At 50.1% G+C, this 24,418-nt stretch overlaps 10 protein-coding genes across 10 annotated transcripts; 7 read left to right on the forward strand and 3 right to left on the reverse strand.

The window, feature by feature from the left end:
* Positions 1–1,491: 1,491 nt before the first annotated feature.
* N7446_009212 (putative choline transport protein Ctr) lies at positions 1,492–3,113 on the forward strand (the record flags this gene model as incomplete). Its single annotated transcript, XM_058517957.1, has 2 exons — positions 1,492–1,994; positions 2,048–3,113. 2 exons carry the CDS (start codon positions 1,492–1,494, stop codon positions 3,111–3,113), a joined length of 1,569 nt encoding a protein of 522 aa, XP_058368745.1.
* Positions 3,114–3,565: 452 nt separating this feature from the next.
* Positions 3,566–5,367, forward strand: N7446_009213 (putative lysophospholipase; the record flags this gene model as incomplete). The annotated part of the gene is made up of 3 exons (XM_058517958.1): positions 3,566–4,565; positions 4,612–4,976; positions 5,038–5,367. The coding sequence occupies 3 exons, from the start codon at positions 3,566–3,568 to the stop codon at positions 5,365–5,367; spliced, it is 1,695 nt and encodes a 564-aa protein (XP_058368746.1).
* Positions 5,368–7,090: 1,723 nt separating this feature from the next.
* Positions 7,091–8,218, forward strand: N7446_009214 (NmrA family NAD(P)-binding protein; the record flags this gene model as incomplete). The annotated part of the gene is made up of 2 exons (XM_058517959.1): positions 7,091–7,734; positions 7,804–8,218. 2 exons carry the CDS (start codon positions 7,091–7,093, stop codon positions 8,216–8,218), a joined length of 1,059 nt encoding a protein of 352 aa, XP_058368747.1.
* Positions 8,219–10,072: 1,854 nt separating this feature from the next.
* On the forward strand, positions 10,073–11,301 carry N7446_009215 (histone chaperone napB; the record flags this gene model as incomplete). The annotated part of the gene is made up of 3 exons (XM_058517960.1): positions 10,073–10,190; positions 10,319–11,128; positions 11,180–11,301. The coding sequence occupies 3 exons, from the start codon at positions 10,073–10,075 to the stop codon at positions 11,299–11,301; spliced, it is 1,050 nt and encodes a 349-aa protein (XP_058368748.1).
* A 95-nt stretch (positions 11,302–11,396) lies between these two features.
* On the reverse strand, positions 11,397–12,252 carry N7446_009216 (SNARE domain protein; the record flags this gene model as incomplete). Its single annotated transcript, XM_058517961.1, has 3 exons — positions 11,397–11,453; positions 11,534–12,164; positions 12,218–12,252. 3 exons carry the CDS (start codon positions 12,250–12,252, stop codon positions 11,397–11,399), a joined length of 723 nt encoding a protein of 240 aa, XP_058368749.1.
* A 205-nt stretch (positions 12,253–12,457) lies between these two features.
* Positions 12,458–14,344, forward strand: N7446_009217 (uncharacterized protein; the record flags this gene model as incomplete). Its single annotated transcript, XM_058517962.1, has 1 exon — positions 12,458–14,344. The coding sequence occupies one exon, from the start codon at positions 12,458–12,460 to the stop codon at positions 14,342–14,344; it is 1,887 nt and encodes a 628-aa protein (XP_058368750.1).
* A 307-nt stretch (positions 14,345–14,651) lies between these two features.
* N7446_009218 (uncharacterized protein) lies at positions 14,652–15,098 on the reverse strand (the record flags this gene model as incomplete). The annotated part of the gene is made up of 1 exon (XM_058517963.1): positions 14,652–15,098. One exon carries the CDS (start codon positions 15,096–15,098, stop codon positions 14,652–14,654), a length of 447 nt encoding a protein of 148 aa, XP_058368751.1.
* A 428-nt stretch (positions 15,099–15,526) lies between these two features.
* Positions 15,527–16,303, reverse strand: N7446_009219 (alpha/beta hydrolase; the record flags this gene model as incomplete). Its single annotated transcript, XM_058517964.1, has 1 exon — positions 15,527–16,303. One exon carries the CDS (start codon positions 16,301–16,303, stop codon positions 15,527–15,529), a length of 777 nt encoding a protein of 258 aa, XP_058368752.1.
* A 1,481-nt stretch (positions 16,304–17,784) lies between these two features.
* Positions 17,785–18,321, forward strand: N7446_009220 (DUF3759 domain-containing protein; the record flags this gene model as incomplete). The annotated part of the gene is made up of 3 exons (XM_058517965.1): positions 17,785–17,800; positions 17,946–18,080; positions 18,143–18,321. The coding sequence occupies 3 exons, from the start codon at positions 17,785–17,787 to the stop codon at positions 18,319–18,321; spliced, it is 330 nt and encodes a 109-aa protein (XP_058368753.1).
* Positions 18,322–18,902: 581 nt separating this feature from the next.
* Positions 18,903–22,478, forward strand: N7446_009221 (SPX and EXS domain-containing protein). The gene is made up of 6 exons (XM_058517966.1): positions 18,903–19,196; positions 19,246–19,300; positions 19,356–20,873; positions 20,923–21,066; positions 21,114–21,287; positions 21,335–22,478. Exons 1-6 carry the CDS (start codon positions 19,183–19,185, stop codon positions 22,454–22,456), a joined length of 3,027 nt encoding a protein of 1,008 aa, XP_058368754.1. The 5' UTR covers positions 18,903–19,182; the 3' UTR covers positions 22,457–22,478.
* Positions 22,479–24,418: the final 1,940 nt, after the last annotated feature.

Raw genomic sequence — 24,418 nt, forward strand, 5'->3', positions numbered from 1 at the left:
TGAACAATATCGATTTCATGGGCAATATACTGTTTTTGAAATCAAGCGACTGTAGAAATCCTTCAGTTGGTTGGCCGGGCAGATAGTCTCATATTCAAGGTAACGTTAATTCTACTGGCACATCGCCAGTTATCCCACCCTGAATTCTATTATCCTACCTAGTTTCTAATATAAAGAATATCTAATTCCTTTCTGATATACTACGTGACAGTGTATTAGGGCATCGAAAGCCAAAAGGCGAAACTAACCAGAAAAGGAAGTTCACACTTTGCCTAATAAAAAAGGGGCCTGCGCGAATGAAAACGGCCGTCCAACACCAAGGTAGCCCTATCTGCGCCCTGCTGATTTTAGACTGGTCTATAGATGTACTGTTTCGAATTCTGCTCAGTCTCATGTTTGATACAAAGCCATCATTTACTAACAGTAAATGAAAAATAAAAATAAGCCCTGAGGCAAATTGTAATGAAAATTCTGGAAAACAGTCAATTATGTGGACTATGCGGTTAGATGTGCAACGGATATTATACCCGTTAGAGAACCGATACTCCACCTATGCATGCTGTATTTTGCAGAACTTTCAATGCAAAGATGCGGGAGAAGGGAATACACCATTCTAGTCTACTGTAATGAATAATAAGAGCTAAAATCAATAGTCATTGTTCTCTTCCGACAACATTCCGAAGGCTATGACGTCGCCAAGAAAAATCTTTCAACGCCCGTGTGGAAACCCTTAGCGTGCGGGATTAAGATGAAAACCGCAGGTGCAAAATGCCTTCGGTTTGGTCCCGATGGATCCAAAAAGAGGGTCTTTCTCGGATTCGTTGAATCGGGTTTAAACGCCACGGGAAACACTGGAGCCTGACCCGCCGAGTGACGATACTCGCTCCGAACAACGCAGTGGCCGAGGACTCGGCTTGCCTATGTTTGAGCCAGTGATGTATAAAATATAAATCCACTCAACGGCTAAGGTATTACTATGATGTTGTTGTGGGTAAGTTGCCAACAAGGAACAAACGCAAAAATCTTATTAAAGAAGATATTCGGCCTCCCGATTTGTGACAATTCCTCAGTTCTCACATTTCATTCATTCTTTTCATCTGAAAGCATTGTTCTGCCGTGCAGATTAGCTTTCACTTCGACATTTAGGGAACTCCGTGCTCGACACTGTTGATAAACCAGAAGAGAAAACAATTTATACAGACCCGCTTCTGTAATCTGATACTGTTGCTCTGTACGATCTCTGGGTACCACATCAATATCACCGACATCCCAAGCGACAACGACACCCACTTGCACCTGCATCTCACCAAAGCAGCAAAACTATACCACAGCACCAAATCCAGTCCCTTTGCACCAAACTCGGACCGATCCATCGAAACCCCTATGCAACAAGCCTGAGAATCTACATAGATACCTTGACTTTATCCACAGCAACAAAAAGACCCAACCCGAAACCCCTCGCACCTATATACCAGTGAAAAAACCGACGTAATGGGTGAACTTGACCTCGAAAAAACAGCCAACTTCAAGCACGCCTCCGATGCCTCCAGCAATGACTCGCAATTGGGCAGCTCCAACTCCGACGCCGCGCGCCTGGCAGAGATGGGATACTCACAGGATCTGACCCGGAATTTCTCTATTCTGTCGCTGGTTGGTATTGCGTTCTGCATGTCCAATTCCTGGTTCGGTATCTCTGCCTCGATGATCACTGGTATCAATTCCGGTGGAACGGTACTGATCATTTATGGCTTGCTGTGGATTACCTTGATCTCGCTGGGCGTGGGTGCTTCGCTTTCTGAGCTGGCTAGCTCCATGCCTAATGCCGGTGGTCAGTACTTCTGGGCTTATGAGCTGGCGCCGCGCAAATATGCTCGTTTTGCTTCTTACCTCAGTGGTTGGTTTGGCTATGCTGGTGCTATCTTTGCTTGCTCCAGTGTCGTGCTTGGTCTTGGCCAGGGCGCTGTGGGCATGTGGAAACTTGGCCATCCTGATTTGTATGCTTTTGCTTCTTTGGTTTGATTCATGTGGTGGGCTGATTTTCTACTAGTGAGATTGAGTCGTGGCACATCGTTGTTGCATATCAAGTGATCAACTTCTTCTGTTTCCTTTTCAACTGCTTTGGAAAGGTCCTTCCGGCTGTTGCCAAGTGCACCCTCTACATTTCTCTCATTTCTTTCCTGGTTATTCTGGTCACCGTGCCAGCCTGCGCTCGTCCCCATGCTAGCGCTGATTATGTCTTTGGTCACTTTGTCAATTCCACTGGTTGGAAGTCTGACGGCATGGCCTTCATCGTGGGTCTAATAAACCCCAACTGGATCTTCGCCTGTCTGGACTCTGCCACCCATCTTGCTGAGGAAGTCCCTCGGCCCGAGAAGAACATTCCAATCGCCATCATGACCACTGTTGGCATTGGCTTCGTGACCTCATGGACCTATTGTATCTCCATGTTCTTCGGCATCAAAGATTTGGACTCGCTGGTGAACAGCACAACCGGCGTGCCCATCCTGGAGCTCTACTACCAAGCCTTGGACAACAAGGCCGGAGCCATCGTCCTCGAGACTTTGCTGATTGTCACCGGCATGGGTTGCCAGATCGCCTGCCACACCTGGCAATCCCGTCTCTGCTGGGCCTTTGCCCGTGACCGCGGTATGCCCGGCCACAAGTGGCTGTCGCAGGTGAACCACACCCTAGACGTGCCCCTGGTAGCGCACTCTGTCAGCTGCTTCATTGTCGGCGCTCTGGGCCTGCTGTACCTCGGTTCCACCACTGCTTTCAACAGTATGATGACAGCTTGCATTTCGCTGCTGTACATCTCTTACTCTATCCCCATTCTGTGCCTATGGTACAAGGGCCGTGATAACATCCACCACGGCCCCTTCTGGCTGGGTAAGCTCGGCATGGTTGCCAACCTTGTTACCATCCTCTGGACTATTTTCTGTCTGGTGATGTACTCGTTCCCGTCGACTATGCCTGTTCAGACTGGCAATATGAACTATGTCTCAGCTGTCTACGGGGTGGTTGTGTTTGTTATTCTTGTTGACTGGTTTGCTCGTGGGCGCAAGTCGTTCAAGCGTGACGAGGTCAGTGAAGCGAAGATTGAAGATTCGGAGTGAATATTTTGCATGTATTGGGCATTGGGGGAGTATAGCATATAGATCGATATACCCATTGTTAATGAAAGTTCTTACTGTTTTACTTCCTTCAATTGCCACCGGAGGCTTTTCAGTACTCCGATAGTGGAGATATTCTTAAAGTTCAGCCAATCACGGCCCGCGTACGTAATACGATCGGGGTCACTTGGGGTTTCCCACACTTCGGCCAAAAGAGTCAATCATCGAACTACGTCTGTTTGACCTCTCGGTGACCGTGAAAATTTTGATTCTTTTTAACGTCATCTGCCCCGCGATCCGCAGAATTATCGTGGATCAGGCCCATTGAGTTTACGACTGAACGAGATTAATGTGAACGACCTGATTGGATACATACATGTATCACTGAATTGAATTGAATTGAAAATAAAACCAAAACCATCGAGCTATCCAGCTCGAACAGCACAGAGACAAGAATGCTCTCCGCCGGTATCAACAAGATGACCGTCCCAACAATCCCAGAGATGGGTGAGGCAAAGTCTGAAGAGGCCGTGCAAGAATCACGCGTCTTGATTATCATGACAGGAGGCACAATCTGCATGCAACCCTCGCCATCAGGCTTCATTCCAGCGCGCGGCTTCCAAGAGAAATGCATGGCGCGTGTACCAACATTCAACGATGGCTCACCGTCGACAACAATAGACGTGGTAGCCAACGCAGCCAACGAAGTCAAAGTACACCCCAGTCTGCGCACGCCCATGACAGCCTACGGACGACAAGTCCGCTACACAGTCTTCGAGTTCGAAGAACTCCTCGACAGCAGCTCCATCGACGCAAAAGGCTGGGCCGAGATCGCCGAGACGGTCTTCCGGAACTACACGCTCTTCGACGGGTTTGTGATTCTGCATGGCACGGATAGTCTGGCGTATACGTGTTCCGCGCTCAGCTTTATGCTGCAGAATTTGGGAAAGCCCGTTGTGCTTACTGGCTCGCAGGCGCCCATGCTTGAGCTGCAGAATGATGCCACGGATAACCTGCTCGGGTCGCTGGTTGTTGCGGGTCATTTCATGATTCCGGAGGTGTGTTTGTATTTTAATAACAGATTGTTCCGCGGGAATCGGACTACAAAGGTTGCTGCTAGTGACTTTGCTGCGTTTGATGCGCCCAATTGTGCGCCATTGGCTGTCACCACTTCTATGCGGACGAATGTTAATTGGGATATGGTTCACCGGCCGAGGAGTTTGCAGCATTTTAGTATTCAGACTAATCTGGATACTACCCATGTTGCTTGCCTGCGTATCTTCCCTGGTATCAAGCCAGAGATGGTGGATGCGGTGTTGAAATTGGATGGATTGCGAGGATTGATTCTGGAGACGTTTGGTGCGGGCAATGCACCATCTGGTCAGGATAATGCTATGATCAACGTTCTGGCTAGTGCGATTCAGCGGGGCATTGTTATCGTGAACATCACACAGTGTGAGTATAGCCCTATCCAACAGTGGGATGGAACTGATGTTTCTAGGTCTCACTGGCAGCGTCAGTCCAGTCTATGCCACAGGCATGAGTCTCTCCCGAGCCGGAGTCGTCGCGGGTCTCGACATGACCACCGAAGGAGCATTGACCAAACTGGCCTACCTACTCGCGCTCCCAGATTCCACACCAGAATCAGTCCGCGAGCGCATGTCAGTATCACTCCGCGGCGAGCTGACCGAGTCATCGCAACCGGTCTTCCGTCACCCAGACGGCGCGCTCCCCGAACGCATCCAAACGCTCACCGTAATGGGCTATGCCATCGCCCACGGCGACCTAGAGAAGGTCCAAGCCATCACCAAAAGCGAACACCACTGGCTCCTCAACGACGCCGATTACTCGGGCAACACGCCAATTGTGAGTACCACCCAAACCAAACTCTCTCTTATCTCTTTCTCAGCAAGCTAACATATCGCAGCATCTCGCCTCAACCTCCCCCGCAATTTCAATCCTCCATTTCCTCCTATCGCAAGGCGGCTCCGTCCATCTCCGCAATCGCGCCGGCCGAACCCCACTCTTCCTCGCAGCTAACGCTGGCCTCTCAGAGAACGTCATTCTCCTCCGCAAGTCGGGTGCTCACCTGCACTCCGATGAGCGACCCGCGGCTGCGCTGTTGGCTCGTCATCGTCCCTCGGTCTGGGGGTTGGCGGGGGTCGGACCGAAAGAGATTAGCCAGCGCGAGATGGACGAGGAGTGGGATTGGGACGCTGGTCGGGGTAGGATGACGGCTGGGTCAGCACCATCTTAACATGTTAATCACGGGTGTCATATGATGTGCTCTACTTTTTATATTTTTATATTTTCCTTTTTTCCTGCTCCTTTTATTCCCCGTTTTTGGACACTCAGAAAGACCGTCAGCCCACAAGACCGAGAGTACCCTTGAGCCTGTCGTTTCCTTCTTTAATGCAGCTAAGACTGTTTTAGTTCTGCGCTTGCACCTGCTAGACATTATTCCAGACGACGCTAGAATATAGAGTGATCACGGGGTTCATTGCACCATTTCCCATTTCCTTTTTCTCATGTCCCACTCCCCTAGGTTGCACAGTATTGCGGCTGATATATACTGAAATAGGACTTGAAACCCGGCACTTCATGCCCAATGCCCAAACAAGCTGTACTCCATAGCTAAGAACAATAATGTAAATGGCTAAGAGCAAGTCCGCGGAGATCGGGCCCTGCCGCACCAAGCCACCAAGTGGGGAAGATAAGGAGGTTTTCTTTTCCTGGTTTTCTGGGGTTAGGGCTTCGTAGGTTACATGCTTCGTCACTGTTGAGGTTCTAGATGTTAGAATGGTGGGGTAGCCTGCAGAATTCATTGCTTTTCCCCCTATTTCTTTTCTTTTCTTTTTGTTGCTTTTTCGTATTTCCAAACTGTATACAAGGTGGACACGTATAAACACCGTTTCTCTCAAGTAATAAGTAACCCGCCAAATCCACCGATTGCCTCATAGATCTAGAAAATCCTCTCATGAATGATGTGATGCATTGGGTTTGCGGGGTTTCGAAATTTTAGCGTAGGCGATCTGAGGGTAAACAGCACACCATACGGAGTATAGAGTGCTAGTACATGCCCATAGCATAATCCGTATACCCGTCCTCGTCTTATCTTACCATTTAGGGATGATGTTCCCATGCAGAAACAGGTACATGAACTCCTGTCTTCAGGTACACATGTACACATCGCCCACTATAACAGGTGTAACTTATGGATCGGGTGGGTTTTGGAGTAGCAGCCGCCGCAATTGGTTGAGTAGGCCCCAGCAGATATACGGAGTACACCACGTGAGGCTACCCCTGGCAGATTGTTGGTGGAAGTCACCTGCGCTATTTAGTTATTCTTAGGCTCGGAGGGGCCATCCGAGGTTGCTCTTGGCGTTGTATAGATGTACTGTAGGTGTAGTTGTATCTACATGTATAGTTATAGGTGTGACTATAAGGTGATTGTGAAATAGCTGTCTATAGATACATACCTAGTAAGAGTAGGAGTATAAGCTCATCCGAGTCCCGAAAAGTGTACGGTCAAGGATCTTCCCGGTGCCGAATGGCCGATTTACGTAAAGAAAAGGACTCGATTTTTCTTTTTCCTTTTTTTTTTTTTTTTAGTCCCGCGATGGTGTCATATGAGACTTGAATAAGTATAAGTATATACCTAGGTAGGCTTTATAGTGCACTTGACTGATCCTCTATTAGTGCCTACTCTATACTCTTATCTTATCCTCCACCTTTCCGCAAACAGTCAAATTGCGAAGTTTGGGAATTGAATTTTTCGCACCGCCGCTGATCCAAAGTATTGGAGTCTGATGACTGTTCCAATCGCATAATTTCGGAGACCTTTCAACTTTGACCTCCCAAGGTACCCCACCACCTCGCCAAGGCTTACTCCGGATTTTCTTCTTTTATCTGGCCTACTCCCTCTCATCTGATAACCACTCTATACTTCTCCTCCCCCGGACCCTCCACCCTCCACCCGGATGACACAACCGCAGAAGACCATTGCCGTGGTCAACGCGACAGGCCGGCAAGCGGCGTCGCTAATCCGCGTCGCGTCCGCCGTGGGGTACTCAGTGCGCGCGCAAATTCACTCACTGAAGGGCACAATCGCACCGGAGCTAGCCGAACTGCCAAACGTGACACTCCTGCAAGGACCACTCCTCGGCAATGTCGCCCTAATGGACGAGCTCTTCAAGGGCGCGCAACTCGCCTTCATCAACACCACCTCCCAGGCCGGCGACGAGGTCGCCATCGGCCGGGCCCTCGCCGACGCTGCCAAACGAGCCGGTTCTATCCAGCATTATATCTATAGCAGTATGCCGGATCATTCGGTCCATGGACCTTGGCCGGCTGTTCCGCAGTGGGCGCCCAAGTTCACGGTGGAAAACTATATTCGCCAGCTGGGCATGCCGGCGACTTTTGTCTACGCCGGTATCTACAACAATAATTTTACTAGCTTGCCATATCCGCTTTTCCAGATGGAGTTGCTGGCTGATGGGAGCTTTGAGTGGCGTGCGCCGTTTGATCCGGATATTCCACTGCCCTGGCTGGATGCGGAGCATGATGTGGGACCGACTCTGCTGCAGATTTTCAAGGATGGAACGAAGAAATGGAACGGTCATCGGTAGGACAGCCCCGGATCCTGACAAAGAAAGGGAAAGAGAATGAAGAATGAAAGACTGACATCCACTAGCATTGCACTCACATTCGAAACCCTCTCACCCCTCCAAGTCTGCGCAGCCTTCTCGCGCGCCCTCGACCGGCCATGCAATTATGTCCGCGTACCCAAAATCGAAATCAAGGTCAATATCCCACCTGGGTACCGAGAACAACTAGAAGCCCTAGAGATCTTGTTCGGCACATATGACGCACCCTACTTCCCACAACCAGAATTTTCACAGCCAGCCGCTGGCTCACCAAAGGGTCTCGGGCCGGCGGGTGGAAAGGGTGCTGGTGCGGGTATGATGCAGGGGCCTGGTGGGGTTATCTCGCTGCGGGTGACGGACGAATCTCGACATCTGTGGCAGGGCTGGCGCGATATGGAAGAGTATGCGCGGGAAGTGTTCCCCGTGGAAGAGGAGGCGAATGGGTTGGATTGGATGCTTTAGTTATCTATGATGACTTTGCTTTTCCTCTTTCTGCTCTTTGCGACTCTTCCTTTTTTACTCTTATCACGACAGTTCGACCGGGTGAGACGTGCATGGTGATGATGTTCTGTGCATGTACACTTACCTTTTGCTGTTTTTCCCTTTGTTTTAATCATTGCATTCTTGGCGAACCGGCATGGGATAAATGGACTTTCATGACTTAACCTCGGTTCTTAATCGGAAAGATGCTTGGGGTAGCATCGAACGAGGGTTGTCCATTTTACGTGGTTTGACATGGTTTGATCAGATCGATCTCAGACTCGCCACTGAAAAAAAAGTGTTTTTGTTTTTTTGTGTTTCGATTGCTTTTGCTTTTGTTTCGTTCAGCCTCAAGCTCGAAAAGGAGACAAAAAATATGGAATAAGATATCCCGACTCTGGCTATTGTCAGATTCATGTGTTCAATGCTATGATCACGATTATGCCCACTTCACCACTTCTACTTTCTTTACTTTACTGTACTATACTATACTCTCTTCTTCTACTATATTAACTAGCAAACCCCGACTCAATCCCCGACGGTCCCCGTCAACAATCCACATGACTCACAATGAACCAACCTCCGCCATCTGCAGGTCCCCGTGCGCGCGCCTAGGTTCATCCTGCAGACCGCTTCTCTTATCTCACTCACGTGCGACAAATCAGAAACAACAAAAAGAAACAGATGGGCAGATAGATAGAGAACGGCACGCCGGAGAGCGAGTCTAGTTTACTAGGTGTCATTTCTAGGGTGGGCAAGTCTACCCGGCAGAAGGGGGATATACTTCTAGAATTGAGGTCGAAATAAAGTATTACGATGAACTGGGTTATGTTTTCTTTTTTTATTGTTCTTTCCCACGGTCCCGCTATTCTTGATGTATCTCATATTGTTATAGGCTGAGCTGATAGCGGGAGGAGTGCGGAAAAAGCAACGTGGTTTTGGGGTTGTTATTGGGGGTTGAGCTTATGAGCTTGAAAGAGGTAGAACGAGTCTACTCTGTGGTATCCTGATCATGATATTAATTGACCACTGTCATTTTATGCTGTTTCTTTGCTGTAGATTCAAAGAATGGGTTTATACTCCTTACACACAAGCAAATGTTTTGTTTAGCACTTTGGGAGATAAGTTCAAAATATTCCTACTACAGCTTTCTTTGTCCTTCAATATAGAATGTTCTGATATACTGTATTGCTGATGATAGATGAGCACTTCTGTAGAATCCATTGATGACACTTGGAAACGAGGATTATAGCCTCCCAAATTGAGCTAAGATGTCGGTGAAGAGATTGTGTTCCACGCTAAGCCCCTCATTCTGATAAGGAACATTTTTTTCTCGTTATCGACAAAACATCGTCGACATTTTTGTCTATGAATCTATAGCTCCAGCTTTGTACTTCGTGCATTACAATTCCTGCCCGAACCCCTTACAACCCAACGGCAGAATAAATACAAAGCCGAACATTCAAGAACCAATTGGCACAGGTCCACAGACTAAAGATCAGCATCAGAGTTTTCTCTTCGTTTGCCTTAACTACAGCTCTAAACCCCACTAAGTTGCTGGGGGACACCTGGGTACGAGGAGATACTTGGGTAGCCGCACTGCGTACCATGGAACCAGAGGTACCACCAGGTATTACCATGTAGCACTCTAGCTTAGCAGTTTGTAATGCTCGTCATCCGCATCAGGACTTTTTTTTTTCCTGTCCCGCTTCAAATTTTATCTTTCTCCCCTTTTCGAGATTCTTCTGCACTCTCACTCTCTCCCTTTATTTTAACCATACTTCCTTTGATTCCTTTACGACTTCATAGCTTTACGTTTTCACGAAATATTACATCATGTCTACTGAGGATCAGTCGCTCCTTGAGCGCGTCGAGGCGCCCAGCATCCCTGAGTCTGCTATGAAGCAGATCGCCATTCTGGAGGAGCAGTTCGCTCGCGCTGAGGTTGAGCAGAGTATGTTCTATCTCCCAATTCTTGTGAACCTGTTGGCAGCTCTGCAACCACCGGGAATACCTCTCGAATCGAATAATGAATTCATGCTAACAAAAAATCTAGTGCGCAACACTGTCAAGCTTACCCAGCCTCTGATCAACAAGCGCGCCGAGATCATCAAGATGCCCGAGGTGCAGGCCGAGTTCTGGATGCGCGTGTTCGCCAGCGCTCCCCCGAGATTGACGAGTACATTCTGTCCGACGACGCCGCCGTCCTGGGCGAGGCCCTGACCAACATGACCGTTGAGCGTTTCGAGCTCGACGCCCAAGGCAACGGCGAGCCCCGCTCCCTGCGCTTCATCTTCGAGTTCAAGACCGGCGAGGAGAACCCCTTCTTCACAAACGACAAGCTCGTTAAGGACTTCTACTGGCGCCAGGAGGTCACCAAGAGTTCCTCTGGCCGAACCCGCACCTGGGAAGGTCTCGTCTCCGAGCCCGTGCGCATCAACTGGAAGAAGGACAAGGACCTGACCCGGGGTCTTCTTGACGCTGCTTGCGACCTTTGGGAAGCTGAGAAGAAGAAGGGCGGTGACCGCAAGAAGCTGCCAGAGTTCGCTGCCCTCGTTAACAAGATTGAGGAGGCTGCCGAGGCTGAGGACGCCGCTGAGAATGACGATGATGAGGACATGCCCAGCCCCGTTGGCATGAGCTTCTTCGGTTTCTTCGGTTACCGTGGCCGTGACGTTTCTGCTGCTCAGTCTAAGGAGGCTGCCAAGGAGATCGAGGCCCGCTGGGCCAAGGTCCAGAAGGGCGAGGACATCACCGAGGGTGGTGACAGCGATGATGAGGATGAGGATGATGACGAGGATGGACTCGAGGTTGCCGAGATCTTCCCCGACGGTGATGACCTCGCCGTTGCCATTGCTGAGGACCTCTGGCCCGATGCGCTCCGCTACTACGGTAAGTAGACGCCCGCCGAGCCGTGAGATGGATCGCTAACTAGGACTGCAGTTCAATCCTACCAGAATGCCGATGATCTCGAAGACATGGATCTCGAAATGGAGATGGATGAAATGGACGAAGATGAGGATGAAGAAAGTGAGTCGCGCCCGCGCAAGAAGGCTCGCAACTAAACTGCACCCGAAACGCCAATGACCCCCCTGTTTGATTATGCCTTTCTTTTCCTAACCCCTTGATTTTATGTATTATCACAGTGCAATGAGGAGGATCAATAATAAGACGAGAACGAAGATAAGCGCCGCGATACAAAAGGAGGACCATGTATCTATTTAGAAAAGTCAGTTTGAATTGTGATTCCCATAATATACCAAAATCCCAGAGAGAAAGACCAAAGTAGATTCATACCTTCATTCTTGCGAACAATATGTTTGATCCGCGACATGCCATTCGACAATTTCCCCCAACACGATCAGCCAGCGAATCAACCTCATCAATCATAACAGCCTGATCCTCAAGCTCACGGCCCATATCATCAGCCTGCTGCCGCAAATTGCCAACAGTACGAAAAACCCCATCAAGCTGCTCATCCTGCTCATGCATAAGTTCCGTCTGTCTCTGCTGCTCCATAGAAGCATAATAATCATCTCCACCACTCCCACGTCCACGCCCACGCTCTTCCTCCTCCAGAGCCGCATCAAACTCCGTCGGATTCGGCAATGCATCGCCCGGCGCAGTATTCGAAACAGCCTGCTGTAGTTCCTGGTGCATCTGCTCGACTTCATCGCCAACATCGTCGACGAGTTTGCGGCGCCGCTGCACCTCCTCTAGTTCTAGGCCATAACGGTAGGGGTCTTGTTCGATTGCACGCACGCTCTCGACTAGGTCGTTGAGGTCCGCTGTTAACTCTGTTAAGATGCTTTCTAGTTCTGAGCGTGCTTGCTTGAGCTCGGGGTTTGAGGGGCTTTTGGCTAGGGACCGGATGCGGAGGTATGAGGAGAAGAGTGGTCGGCTGGTTTGGAGGGTTGAGACGACGTCGCTGGGTTGCGTTAGTTAAGTATTGGGTTGATGAGTGTAACGAGATATACTCACGCTTGGACTTGTAGGAATGGGTCTGCGTTCGCCATGGTGTATGTGGTTGGGAGGTTGGTGATGGACTCGGTGTTGACAACGGAGCTTGGCTCGCCCCCGGCGCAATGGGATGACTCAGCGGATTTCGGGCGATAAAAAAGATAACAATTATCCCCACAGTCGAGATTGACCCTCATTCCCTCATTCTAGCATTTTCTTGTTTTCAATTGTTTCGTTTTTGATGCTTCGCTGGTATTGAACATGGCGCCTAGAAGTCCCCTTCCTCTTTCTGCTGAATGGCGGGATCCCGACGAATATGTCCAGGCACTTCTTTCCTTTGCGACTGAGTCGGTCATGTTCATCAACCTTTGCGGTGGGGTGCATATTCTCGATTTTTTGACGCGCGAACCCGATCTATATGCGACACTACTGCCAGAGGATTGGAGAGCATTCTTTGGTCAACATGATATCCATAGCATCTTGCAATTGCTCCTACGAGAAGATATCAGCCCACTTTGCGAAAGCGCAGAAACGAACAACAGAACCTGGAACGGCGGCGCATTCCCACCTGCAAGCCTCCTCGAATACATTCGCAATGTCCGCCGTCTCAGTCTCCTCCGTGATTTTACTCCAGACCCGAAGAACAACGAACGCCTCCCGAGGCATGTTGCAGTTGGGATGAACAAGAAAAAGACTCATGAGGTCGAGCAATTCTCCCGTTACGTCGCCTCTTTGTCGGATACCGTGAATGAGCGTCGTGGGGAACCGCTGTCTCACATTGTGGATTTTGGATCTGGGCAAAACTATCTGGGGCGCACGCTGGCTAGCGCGCCGTATCATAAGCACATCATTGCCATTGAGCGTAAGCACCAGTATATCAGTGGTGCTAACCGTATGGATGTCCATGCTCGGCTCGCCAAGCAAGAAAAGAAGAAGACCATGTACATCAAGAAGCAGAGGAAGAAGTGCATCGACTGTACCGACCCTCCGGAGCTGGGAGAGAAGGTCGACCTTCCTAAAACAGAAATGGAGAATCCGACTGAGGATGTGCCAGAGAAGCCAACTGAGGATGATGATAATGAAAACACCGTCGTGCTGAGCGAGATGAGCTTAGAGCCCGATGATGTCGTCGTTCCTTTCGAGAAGCCGCGGCCTCATATTCCAAAACCCCCACCAGAGATTGACACCCGCGGACACGTCAGCTACATTGAGCACGAAATTCAAGATGGCTACCTCGAACCCATCATCGACCATGTCGTCGACCCAAAGACACCAGCCGAGAATGGAACCGAGGCAGAAGTCACCCAACCCGAAAAGGAACCAAGCGACGCCCGAGTCATGGTGGTCTCCCTACACTCATGCGGAAACCTCGTCCACCACGGCGTCCGCTCCCTAGTCCTCAACCCGTCTGTAGTAGCAATCGCCATGATAGGCTGCTGCTACAACCTCCTCACCGAGCGCCTAGGACCAGCAACCTACAAACTCCCCAACCTACGACCCCTCCACCCCCGCCTCAAACAAACAGGCGGCTCCTATGACCCCCACGGCTTCCCCATGTCGAAGCTCTACGAAGACTACGAATCCGACACAATCAAAGGAATGAAACTAAACATCACTGCCCGCTCAATGGGCGTCCAAGCCCCCTACAACTGGGGCTACGCAGACAGCGAAGGCTTCTTCACGCGCCACTTCTACCGCGCCCTCCTGCAACGCGTCCTCGTCGACCGCGGCGTCGTCCCAAAACCAGATATCCCTCAAGACCTGTACAATGACGACGAGTCTCAAATCGCCCTAATCGTCGGCTCACTCCGCAAAGCAGCCTTCGAATCATTTACTGCATATGTCCGCGCTGCAACGGTCAAGCTAAGCCGGGATCCGACTCGTGGCGAGCTGGTTAAGGAGCGGATTAGTATTATGTCTGATGAGGAATTGGAGCGCTATGAAGTGGAGTATCTGCATACCCGCAAGAACCTGAGTGTGGTGTGGAGTCTTATGGCGTTTAGTGCGCAGGTTGTGGAGGCTGTTATTGTTGTTGATCGTTGGCAGTTCTTGCGGGAACATGATTCTGTTAAGGAGTGTTGGGTTGAGCCTGTTTTTGAGTATGGGGAGAGTCCTAGGAATTTGGCAGTTATTGGTATCAAAAAGTGATTTGGGGTTTGTTAGACTTTGAGATTTGGTTGATATGGTTGCATTGGATATATAGATGGGATGGGAGTTGGTGCATTTGTTTTTTTTTTTTTTTTATGGAGTTGAGTATATAGCATCGGGCACATAGATGTACACATTTATAGATCCCGGGTACGTAATACCCGCAGACTTCATCCATATGAACTGAAAAAGAAGCCATATAAGATTATGACAGAATCAACAGACCCTTACTGATACCAATATTGAACGAAAACCAATCATCAACCCCCAAGAACAAGATATCCCAAAACCGATTAAAGGTCAAATATCAAACCAGACTAACCCACAAATCCCCACAAACCCTGGTAACCTCACCAGCTGGTTTCCCAATTAACCCCTCCCAGAACGCACAAGTACCGTCATTAACCAAATCCTCACTCTTAAGCCAAATAAGCGCATCGAAACGCCAATCCTGACACCTCTTGACGCCATCAATAGGCGGCGCCACACCCTCAACCACCTCAATGGCACGTCTACGCTCCTGAGGATTTAGATCAACGATCTTGCACATCCCCACTGCTTGTCTGTCGACGATCTTCGTGCCGTAGCGCGGGGTGTACGAGAACCAGAGCTTTCTGTCGTCGATTACTTCTACTTGGACGAAATCACCGTAGTCTGTGTTGTTTGTTTGGCTTATCATGCAGCTCCAGTGGCTGCGGTGGTTTGGGGCTGTGCCTGGTCCGAAGATTTCTATTGGGAGGGTGTAGGTTGTCATTTTTGTCGTCTGGGTGGTGTTAGAGAGTGTGGTTTCGTGGGAGTGTTTGGGCTTGGGTTGTTGTATAGAGTTGATGTGGGGGTATAGGTTCTTTGTACCTTTATCTGTGTTAGTTACGCAGTCATTCTGTGTGTTTGTTTGGGCAGATGACCTGTATGGATGTATGGGATCAAAGACAAAGGATTATTGAGGGTTCGGCCAATTGTTGACTAGCCCTGGCATTGGCCCTCCTTGACTGTGGCCGACCTAGAGATATACTCGATATACTCGATGGTCGGTATAGAGAGCTACAGTGAATTCTGGTTGATGTTGTAATAGCTATCTAGGTACACTGACATAGATGTAGTACCAACCGCACCAATCTATGCGATATCAAAACTCAACTAGATACAAATACACCCATATATTAACTTATATACAAACCAACCTCAACTCAACTCCACACTCCCCTCGGGAACACCCTGTCTACTCCTCAAAGTCCTAGCAAAAAACTGCATAACAGGAAACATCTCCTCCCTAGACGAAGGCATCCCATCACCCCTCCTCGCATACCGACTAACTTCAACAAACTCAAACACCAATTTAGTCCTACGCACGGCATCATCAGAAACAGCGACGGAATCCCTCCCAGCAACAAGCAAAACAGGCGACCGATTCTTACCAACCCTCGACCCATCAACAGAATACGCCGCCCCAATAGAAACAACTCCCGAAACCGGCCCAACCTCTCCATCCCAAGCCTCAGCACCAGCAGCACTCTTACTCTCAATCCCAAGCTCCCTCGCCAAAGCCAGCCCCGCCATTCCACCCTGCCCAAACCCAAACACCATAATCTCCCGCAGGCGATACCCACACTCGGCAATTAACGTACGACGCACCATCCCAGAGAGCACTTCAGTCGCCTTGGTAAAACCAGCATCCATTTCTAGCGCGCCCGTCGCGGAATCGAAGGAGACATCATCGCCCCAATGGAAGCCGCCCAGGTCGAAGGGGAGCGGGGCGATGCCTTGGATGGTTATGATTGTTGTCTCCGGGAGGCGGAGGGCTTGGGCGAATTTCGTGAAGGAGGCAGCTGTGTCACCTAGGCCGTGAAGGAGGAGGAGGATGTTTGGGGATGGGGCTGTGGAGGTTGGCGAGGGTGAGGGGTGTGTTATTGTTACTGTGAGATTGGGGAAGTCCGATGTGGTGGGGGTTTTGGTGGGCATTTTTCTTTTGTGTAGAGGGAGGCAGGGGAGGGAAGGGTTCGGTGTGGGTGTTGGAGTTTCAATTGGTTTGTTGTAGGTGGTTGTAGTTGCCTGGATGGCGTAGCGTAGAGTGTTGAGGTGTCCGGTCTTGCCGAAGCTCTTGATAACTTGGAGCTGGTTGGAGGTGTGGCTTGTATCCGCAACTGTGGCTTAGCTGGATATGCTATTTTTGTTGAGGGTCCTCCCCGTTTCACTTTTGGAATTGACGTTCGGGGTATTCTTGTTGCCTAGCGATCAACCGATGTTCAGGATTGTATGATTTCATCGGCTTAATTTGATACTGCCGGGGGGTTGCCGAGCACAGTATACGCTGCGAGAAGTCTGTACTATGTAGGCATTAGGGCATTGCAGTCAACATCATTGCATGTTCTACTGCATGCTAACGTACAATACCCTTGAGACTCGAGAAAAAGACCCTAATTTCCGAGGTACTCAGCGCCACGGACCCTACGTAATAGCATTGAATTGATTAAAAACAAAAATAGCAACCTGCAGTGAAATGCCCTCACCGATTCCGTTGTCCCCGATCCCGCCGTCTCCGATTCCGCCCTATTGGAATTCCCTCACCTCTCTCGAAAGTTCAATAGTGCTACGTAGTAGCACGCCAATGGACACTGTTCACCGCCACTCGTGGCGCGCCTCATAAGGCGACGACAAGCCTCGGAAGCGAAGCTTGGCTCGGCTACCTCGGGCTCATCGAGTCTTGGCATTAAACATATCAGTTCCGAGTGCGTAACTAGTGTGGGACTAAGCCCCAACACGGCTAGAAATGCCTGTGTCCATTTCCTATTTGCTTAGTGCCAGCGGAGTAGGGCTGACCCGACCCATCAGATCCCTATTGGAGGTGGACCACGTACGTACTTGTACATGGTAACGCCGAGTTTCAGGGGGTTGTTACTGTTGTTGGTACAGCGTCTCAGGCTCACTGACACATGTAGAGGTGCAGGTGGCACGATGCTGGGATATCCCTGTATAGTATTCCCCTCCCCCAGATGTTGAGATGCTCCCCTCGATAGGCTATTGCACATCTGGAGGATAACGATGGACCTCTCACTGTCGATTTCACGGAGCTCTCCAACGGATTACAGCAGTGCCCCTCGCCCCGGATACCTGACCACAAAGATCTGCTTTCTCCACCGGCCAGGAGCCAATACACAACTCACACACCGTGTTTGATCCGTGGTCCAACCGTATGGAGGGGTCCTCCTGTAATACCGAATGTACCCTGTAGCAAAACAGCTTCAGCCACCTCGCAAAGTGGATGGTGGGGCAGTGAGCTGAGACAGCTATTGAGTACGTAGTCCTTCTGGCTTCTTCTAAAGTCAGCTCTCAAGGGCTGGCGTGGGTATAAGATCCCCTCATCCCCCTCCTCTGCTTCTCTTCTTCATCAAACAACAAGACCCTCTTAAACAAATCTCCTTCTACTACATACTACATTCACAATGGCTTGGGGCTGGGGTAAGTCTTCCCATACATACCTATCACCCGTTCTCTCCCTGCATGCATGAGGGCCCGTCCCCATATGTACATGCACCTCCGTACACCAAACCCCCTCATTAGCTGCAAGATACGAATAAGAACGCTGCTGACTGGACCACTCCAGACGAATCTGAGCGTGCTCACGAGCAGGTCTACAACGGTGAGCAGCACCATGAGGGCAAGTTCTCCCATGAGTTCGCCGCCGGTGCCGCCTCCTTCGCTGCCATGAAGGCCTACGAGGACCACCAGAAGAAGTCCGGTACATTGCCCCTCATCTATTCTCTCATATGTACAGTACATCCTTCTAACTGATTCCAACAGGCCAGGAAGTCAACCACGCTTTCGCCAAGGAGCTCCTCGTCGGCTTCGTCGGCGGTGAGATCGACAAGCTCGCCGAGACCAAGGGTATGGACTGGGTGGACCGCGAGAAGGCCAAGCACCACGCCGAAAAGAACGCCCACCACATGTACGAGGAGCGTTACGAGCGCGGCAACTACTAAGGATGCAGACCCGACTCTGGGATCCTCGGAATGGACGATTGAATGAACTTGAACATGAGACAACCGGTCGGTCTTAAGTACCGACTTGATACCAATATGAAATGAACATATCTTCCAATATCTCTCCCTTGGTGATAAGATAGGCGGTGTATCCGTAGTGTGACATGTATGAATGCGACGTTGCAGCTCTGGTAAACGTATGTCGGTGACGACCAGAGTTGGGGAACTATGCGCCGAACTTCCATCGGTATGCGGATGTTTTTCTGGACCAGTCATTGCCAGGAGAACCCGCCGACTACTGTGCCCAACATTCCGGGTGGCATTCCAACGTAATTGTACTGCAGATTCTGACGGGTTATTGATTGAACCAGTAGGTGGCCATGGAGGATTTTGACGAGTGAATTAATGCTATAGATTGGGCTGCATGTGATATCACATAGACCGGCAGATGCAGCCCTGGAGAAGTAAAGCAGATGTATGAGATTCCAGGGCGGGAATCCTAGCCTTGTGGACCCTGTTCTGCCAATCACGTCCGCCCCAACTGTGATGAGCTCATACACGTGCTCGATGGGAGACTTCTTGTTGGAGTATCGCAAAGGTTACTTTGTTCACATTTGTTAAGGTATGGCGCTCTGTGGCTGTCTGGGGTACATCATTGGTACCTTGCGTGAGAGAGTCTAAATTTTCGGGGATTTGCAACGATTCCAAGATCCCGCCTTTTTGCTTTTTACGACTTCATCTCCTCATCTTTTGTGGCGTCGAGCTAGCCGTGTATTTTCCGGCCAAGATTTCTACCCCTCGTGAACGTCGGTGACAAAGTTCCTGTCACTTCCAATTTGAGATGAGGCTTCGTCGTTCAACATGAAATTTGCCAAGTGTGTCGCTCAATCCAACTGTAACATTCCGGTGGCTGACTTTATCCAGAGAGCTAGAACAGGAGCTTGTTCCTGAATGGCGGGCAAAGTATCTCGACTACAAGGTACAGCAACCGTTTGTGCATCCCCGCTCTGCAAAGCTGATGAACGTATCCCCAGACCGGCAAGAAGAAAGTCAAAGCGATCACTCGCGCCCTCCAGAAGGCACACCGCAGTCCTCGCGTACCCTCCTACCCACAGTCCACCCCGCAGGCTCGCGGCGCAGCACAATTTCCTTTCACGCCATCGAATACCGATAAAGCGCTGGATGCGACAGAGGCACATAGCCCATCGACCCCGCGAGGTGGTACGAAGTCGCCGTCAGTGACACGGTCTACGCCGATTCCCCGAAGCGAGCGACAGCCACTCCGCACGCCGGGATCACGATTTTCGGAACACGTTGGTAGCTATGGGAGTATACTCGCCACACCACCGCATCATGGAGCAGCATCCGATACAGCCTCGTTTGAGCTGCCAGACCCAGCGCTCGATCCCGATGAGGAATATATGCCACCTGAGGAAAATAGAGACAGACCCAGGACTGTCAAGACGCCATCGCCGGTGATGGACCGACATGCCACTTTTGATACATCGCCTTCACAGCCTATGCCAGATAGTCCCCCGGTGGAGCGGAGGCCCGAGTTGGAGCACCGGCCGAGTTATCAAAGCCCCTTGAGTGGCGCCTTGACGAGAGTGGCGTCGACTAAGCGAGGATCTCATCTCCTGCGACGAGTATTTTCCAACACGGAGGTCGAGACTGGTGGGAAGCGATCACAGCCAGATGGCTCAGAGCTCGACAAGCGGCAAGATGAATTCTTCGAATTTCTGGATAGTGAGTTGACTAAGATCGATTCGTTCTATCAGATGAAGGAGCAGGAAGCCACAGAAAAGCTTCGCATTCTTCGTCAACAGCTGCATATCATGCGTGATCAGCGTATACAAGAGGTCCTTAGAGCTAAGAGAGCAGCCAAGGGCGACGGCCCAGAGGCCCAGCAACGGCCGAACGGGTTCGTGAAACTTAACAGTCACCGACTGAAGGACACGCTTGTTGGAAAGAGTCGCTTTGGTAAGAACTCAGAGGCACTGGCTGAGATGGCTACCCCTGGCATGAACGCCCAGGACCGGGAGTTCATTTCCAACCGGAGGGATTTCATGCGAAGACAGGACTCGCCCAGCCAGGAAGTGCCATATCGCTCTGCGAAGCGCAAGCTCAAGCATGCGTTGCAAGAGTTCTATCGTGGGGTTGAACTCTTGAAGGGGTACGCGTATTTGAACCGGACGGCTTTCCGGAAGATTAACAAGAAGTACGACAAAGCGGTCAACGCCCGCCCACCCTTGCGTTACATGTCCGAAAAGGTCAATAAGGCGGCTTTTGTGCAGAGTGATGTGATTGAGAGCTTGATGGTCGCCGTTGAGGATTTATATGCCCGTTATTTCGAGCGTGGCAATCACAAAATTGCTGTCTCGAAGCTTCGTCACACTATCAAGAAATCGGGCGATTATTCCCCGAACACTTTCCGTTCTGGTCTTTTGTTGATGGGAGGAACTCTCTTTTCTATCAAAGGCCTGGTGGATGCTACACAAAAACTTCGGACAGCGGAGCTCGACAAGCAAGTTCAGACCAGCTATTTGCTGCAGGTTGGTGTTTCCCTATACATTGTGTAACCGTCGTGGCTAATCAGAGCAGATATATGGCGGATACTTTCTGATCGTGTTTCACGTCTTGCTCTTTTGCATGGATTGTATGATCTGGACGAAGTCGAAGATCAACTATGCATTCGTTTTCGAGTATGATAGCAGACACACCCTGGAGTGGCGTCAATACCTGGAGGTATGTTCCCAAATCCCAGTCGCTGGGAGATTGACTAACAAGTGTAGATTCCTTCTTTCTTCTTTTTCTTGATGGGCCTCTTCATGTGGCTCAACTTTTCATGGATAAATGATATGTACATTTACTGGCCCGTCGTGCTCATCGGTTTGACAGTCATTATTGTCTTCTTACCGGCCCGTGTTCTATATCACAGGAGTCGCAAATGGTTCGCCTTTTCGAATGTGAGTCCTCATCCTCTGGTAGACTTGAACATTATTGATTGTTATAGTGGCGTCTATTACTTGCTGGGATATACCCCGTCGAGTTCCGTGATTTCTTCCTTGGCGACATGTACTGTTCTCAGACATATGCCATGGGGAACATAGAACTCTTTTTCTGTCTATACGCCTCCTACTGGGGCTATCCTCCCAAGTGCAACTCCTCCCACTCTCGACTCCTGGGATTCTTTCAATGTCTACCCTCCGTTTGGCGAGCCTTCCAATGTATCCGCCGATACCTGGACACGAAGAATGCCTTTCCTCATCTTTTGAACTTGGGCAAGTACATATTCGGCGTGCTCTACTACGCCACCCTGAGCATGTACCGCATCGACCTCCAAACGCGCTTCCAAGCCTCATTCATCACCTTCGCCTTATTGAACGCCGTCTACACCTCAGTGTGGGACCTGATAATGGACTGGAGTCTCGGAAACCCTTATGCAAAGAACCCGATGCTCCGTGAAGTGCTCGGCTTCCGTCGGGTCTGGGTCTACTACGTCGCCATGCTGCTAAACGTAGTCATCCGCTTCAACTGGATTTTCTACGCAATCTTCATCAATAATATTCAGCAATCAGCCCTACTCAGTTTCCTTGTCTCCTTCTCGGAAGTCTGGCGCCGCGGCGTATGGTCCATCTTCCGAGTCGAAAACGAGCACTGCACTAACGTCCTCCTCTTCCGAGCCTCGCGGGATATCCCCCTCCCATACGACCTCCCAGCAAGAGTCGCCGCCCCTCTCGACGGATCCCCGGAAGACGTCCAGCTCCAGGAACAGCAACACGCAGCTGCCTCCACACCCTTCATGTCCCCTGGCGACATCGAACACGGAACTCCCTCGATGTCGAGTATGCGTGCACGCAACCGTCGCCCATCGGTGGGAATCGGCCGCGTCGGCACGATCGTCGCATCAGCCCATGCTCAAGACTTCCAGCGCCGTCGCGGACCAACATATCTCTCCAGCGCGAGCGTCGGTCGTGACATGGCACCCGGCGGCGATGACAGCACAGACGAAGACGAGGAGGGCGATTTAACTACGGACGAGGACTCGGGGTCAACAGTGAATGGAAACGAAACGCGCGAGACTGGAAGACCTCACTCTCTCCGACAGGATGCAATGAACCGCATCGTCGAGTGAATCAAAAGAAAACCAAGAACAAGCATAAGAACAAGAACAAGAACGAAGACAAACAGGTGACTGACCTGCCCATGCGCATCCTATCCCTATCCTATCCTCAACCTTTTGCCTTGAACACGTGGTTTCTCGCTTTATCTATAGATACTCAGACCTGCAGTTTGCATATATAAGTCTTATCTCGCTATGAATAAATATCAATCTGCTATCGCATCTCCATCTCCAGATGTAGACCCAGACCCCATCTCCATCTCATCCTGATCTTACATGAAAGCATGGCGTGATACCCCTGAGCTGAAAAGCCAAGATACGAGATCTCCAACCGGGACCCGGGCCGGTGTCAATTGCCTCATCCAATCATCCCGGGAAGGCCTCCGCCACTGTGCCATTCATAGTGCAGTAAATGGCCTCTTAGGTTCTGGGTGGGACCTCGTTGCCGGGTACCTTACCGGTGGTTAGTTGATACGATGGGATCCGATGGGGGTTATTTTCGAACAGGGTGGCTTCTCCTCGGATTGGTGCGTCTATTACATTACTACACTCTACCGTACAGTATGCTCTGGGGGCAGTGCTGTGCTGTGCTGGGACCATATCTGATTGTGGCGTGGTTTGAGTTTCGGGATTGCCTGCTTGTTCGGCTGTTTTATCATTTGTGGTGTTACGAATTTTGGTATCAGGCGATCGCGGAGAGAATATTAATACAGAGTACAGCAGAATAGAGTAGTGGTAGACGTGTGTGTCAAAGAGGTCATCCGAGACCTGAGAGCATCATCATCTCGATGACCTAGGTAGTCACAGTCACGCAGTAACCATTCCGATGGATTGACTAGATAGGACGACACCCAACAATGAACCTTAAAAAATAAAAAATCGACGAAGGCACCGCACCGGGAGCTCCGACGTTCGGGATCCTACCCGGTCTCTGCACGGTACGGCTGAACAAAGTTAACTGTCGTATTTTGCCACTAGGTTATTTCGGCGGGATGTTCCAAAAGTAAAGGTTAAACGTGTTGATGAGGGTTGTTTGCCCGATTAAGAAGCTGGCTCCACTATTGATATCGGCACGTGACTTCCCCAGGTTCTGCCTGACGATCCTAAGCACCTCGTTTCTTTTCTTTCTCTCTCAGACTTGCCTGTTTTTCTAGGGCTGGTTTTTTGGTATTGCCACTGTACAGTATGTTGGTACGTGAAAGTCTAGGGCTGGTCGGGGTTTATCTTTAGCTGGGATTAATTGGTCGCATTAGGAATGTCTCACCGGTCTCCGGGCGTGTACAGAATGCAGAATCCGACATGTGTTTCCGACATGTCTGCTGTAGTGTCCTTTCCGAGCAAGGAGAAGCCATTTGGGCAGTTCCGCTCTTTCGGCATCATTCGATACGCTATGAATCTAGAAGCATCGAACAATCTTTGTCATAGGGACAGATTGATGAATTGGGGTACATAGTATGGCCATGTCTACTCCAACCCAGGGGGAAAGGTTTTCCCAATGTTACACAACCAATGAAAATCCACACATTCACAGCATCGGGCGTACAGACGCTGTAGTTACGGTGTAACTTGATGTAATTGAGTTGCAGTGGATCAGGCAACCCCCAATCTACTACTCTTAATTAGGCAAGCCAATATACCGATTTCAAGTTAGACACGGTCATATCCCGATGAAAGAAGTAGTTGATTCGCTGATCGTACTTCCTCACCGGTTAGATTCGCCGAATTCAGTTGGTTGACTCTGGATATGCGGGGAATGAACCGAGGATCGGAAGGGCAGGTCGTTGAGGGGCGACTTGGCGTTTTGAGGCATATAATTGTAATATTACCTACATTTGGCCGAGACATTTCGAATTTCGAACTTATCTCTGTGTTATGTTATGAGTTAACTTATTCAGTTATCATAGTTAACTGTAGATATGAACCCGTATCTTGGTGATCTTAGTGCGAGATAAGCCCCTGAAGCCCTTCGCCACC

Source organism: Penicillium canescens, assembly GCF_028828765.1.
Source record: "Penicillium canescens strain IBT 15451 chromosome Unknown utg000006l_segment0_segment0, whole genome shotgun sequence".
NCBI classification, from domain to species: domain Eukaryota; kingdom Fungi; phylum Ascomycota; class Eurotiomycetes; order Eurotiales; family Aspergillaceae; genus Penicillium; species Penicillium canescens.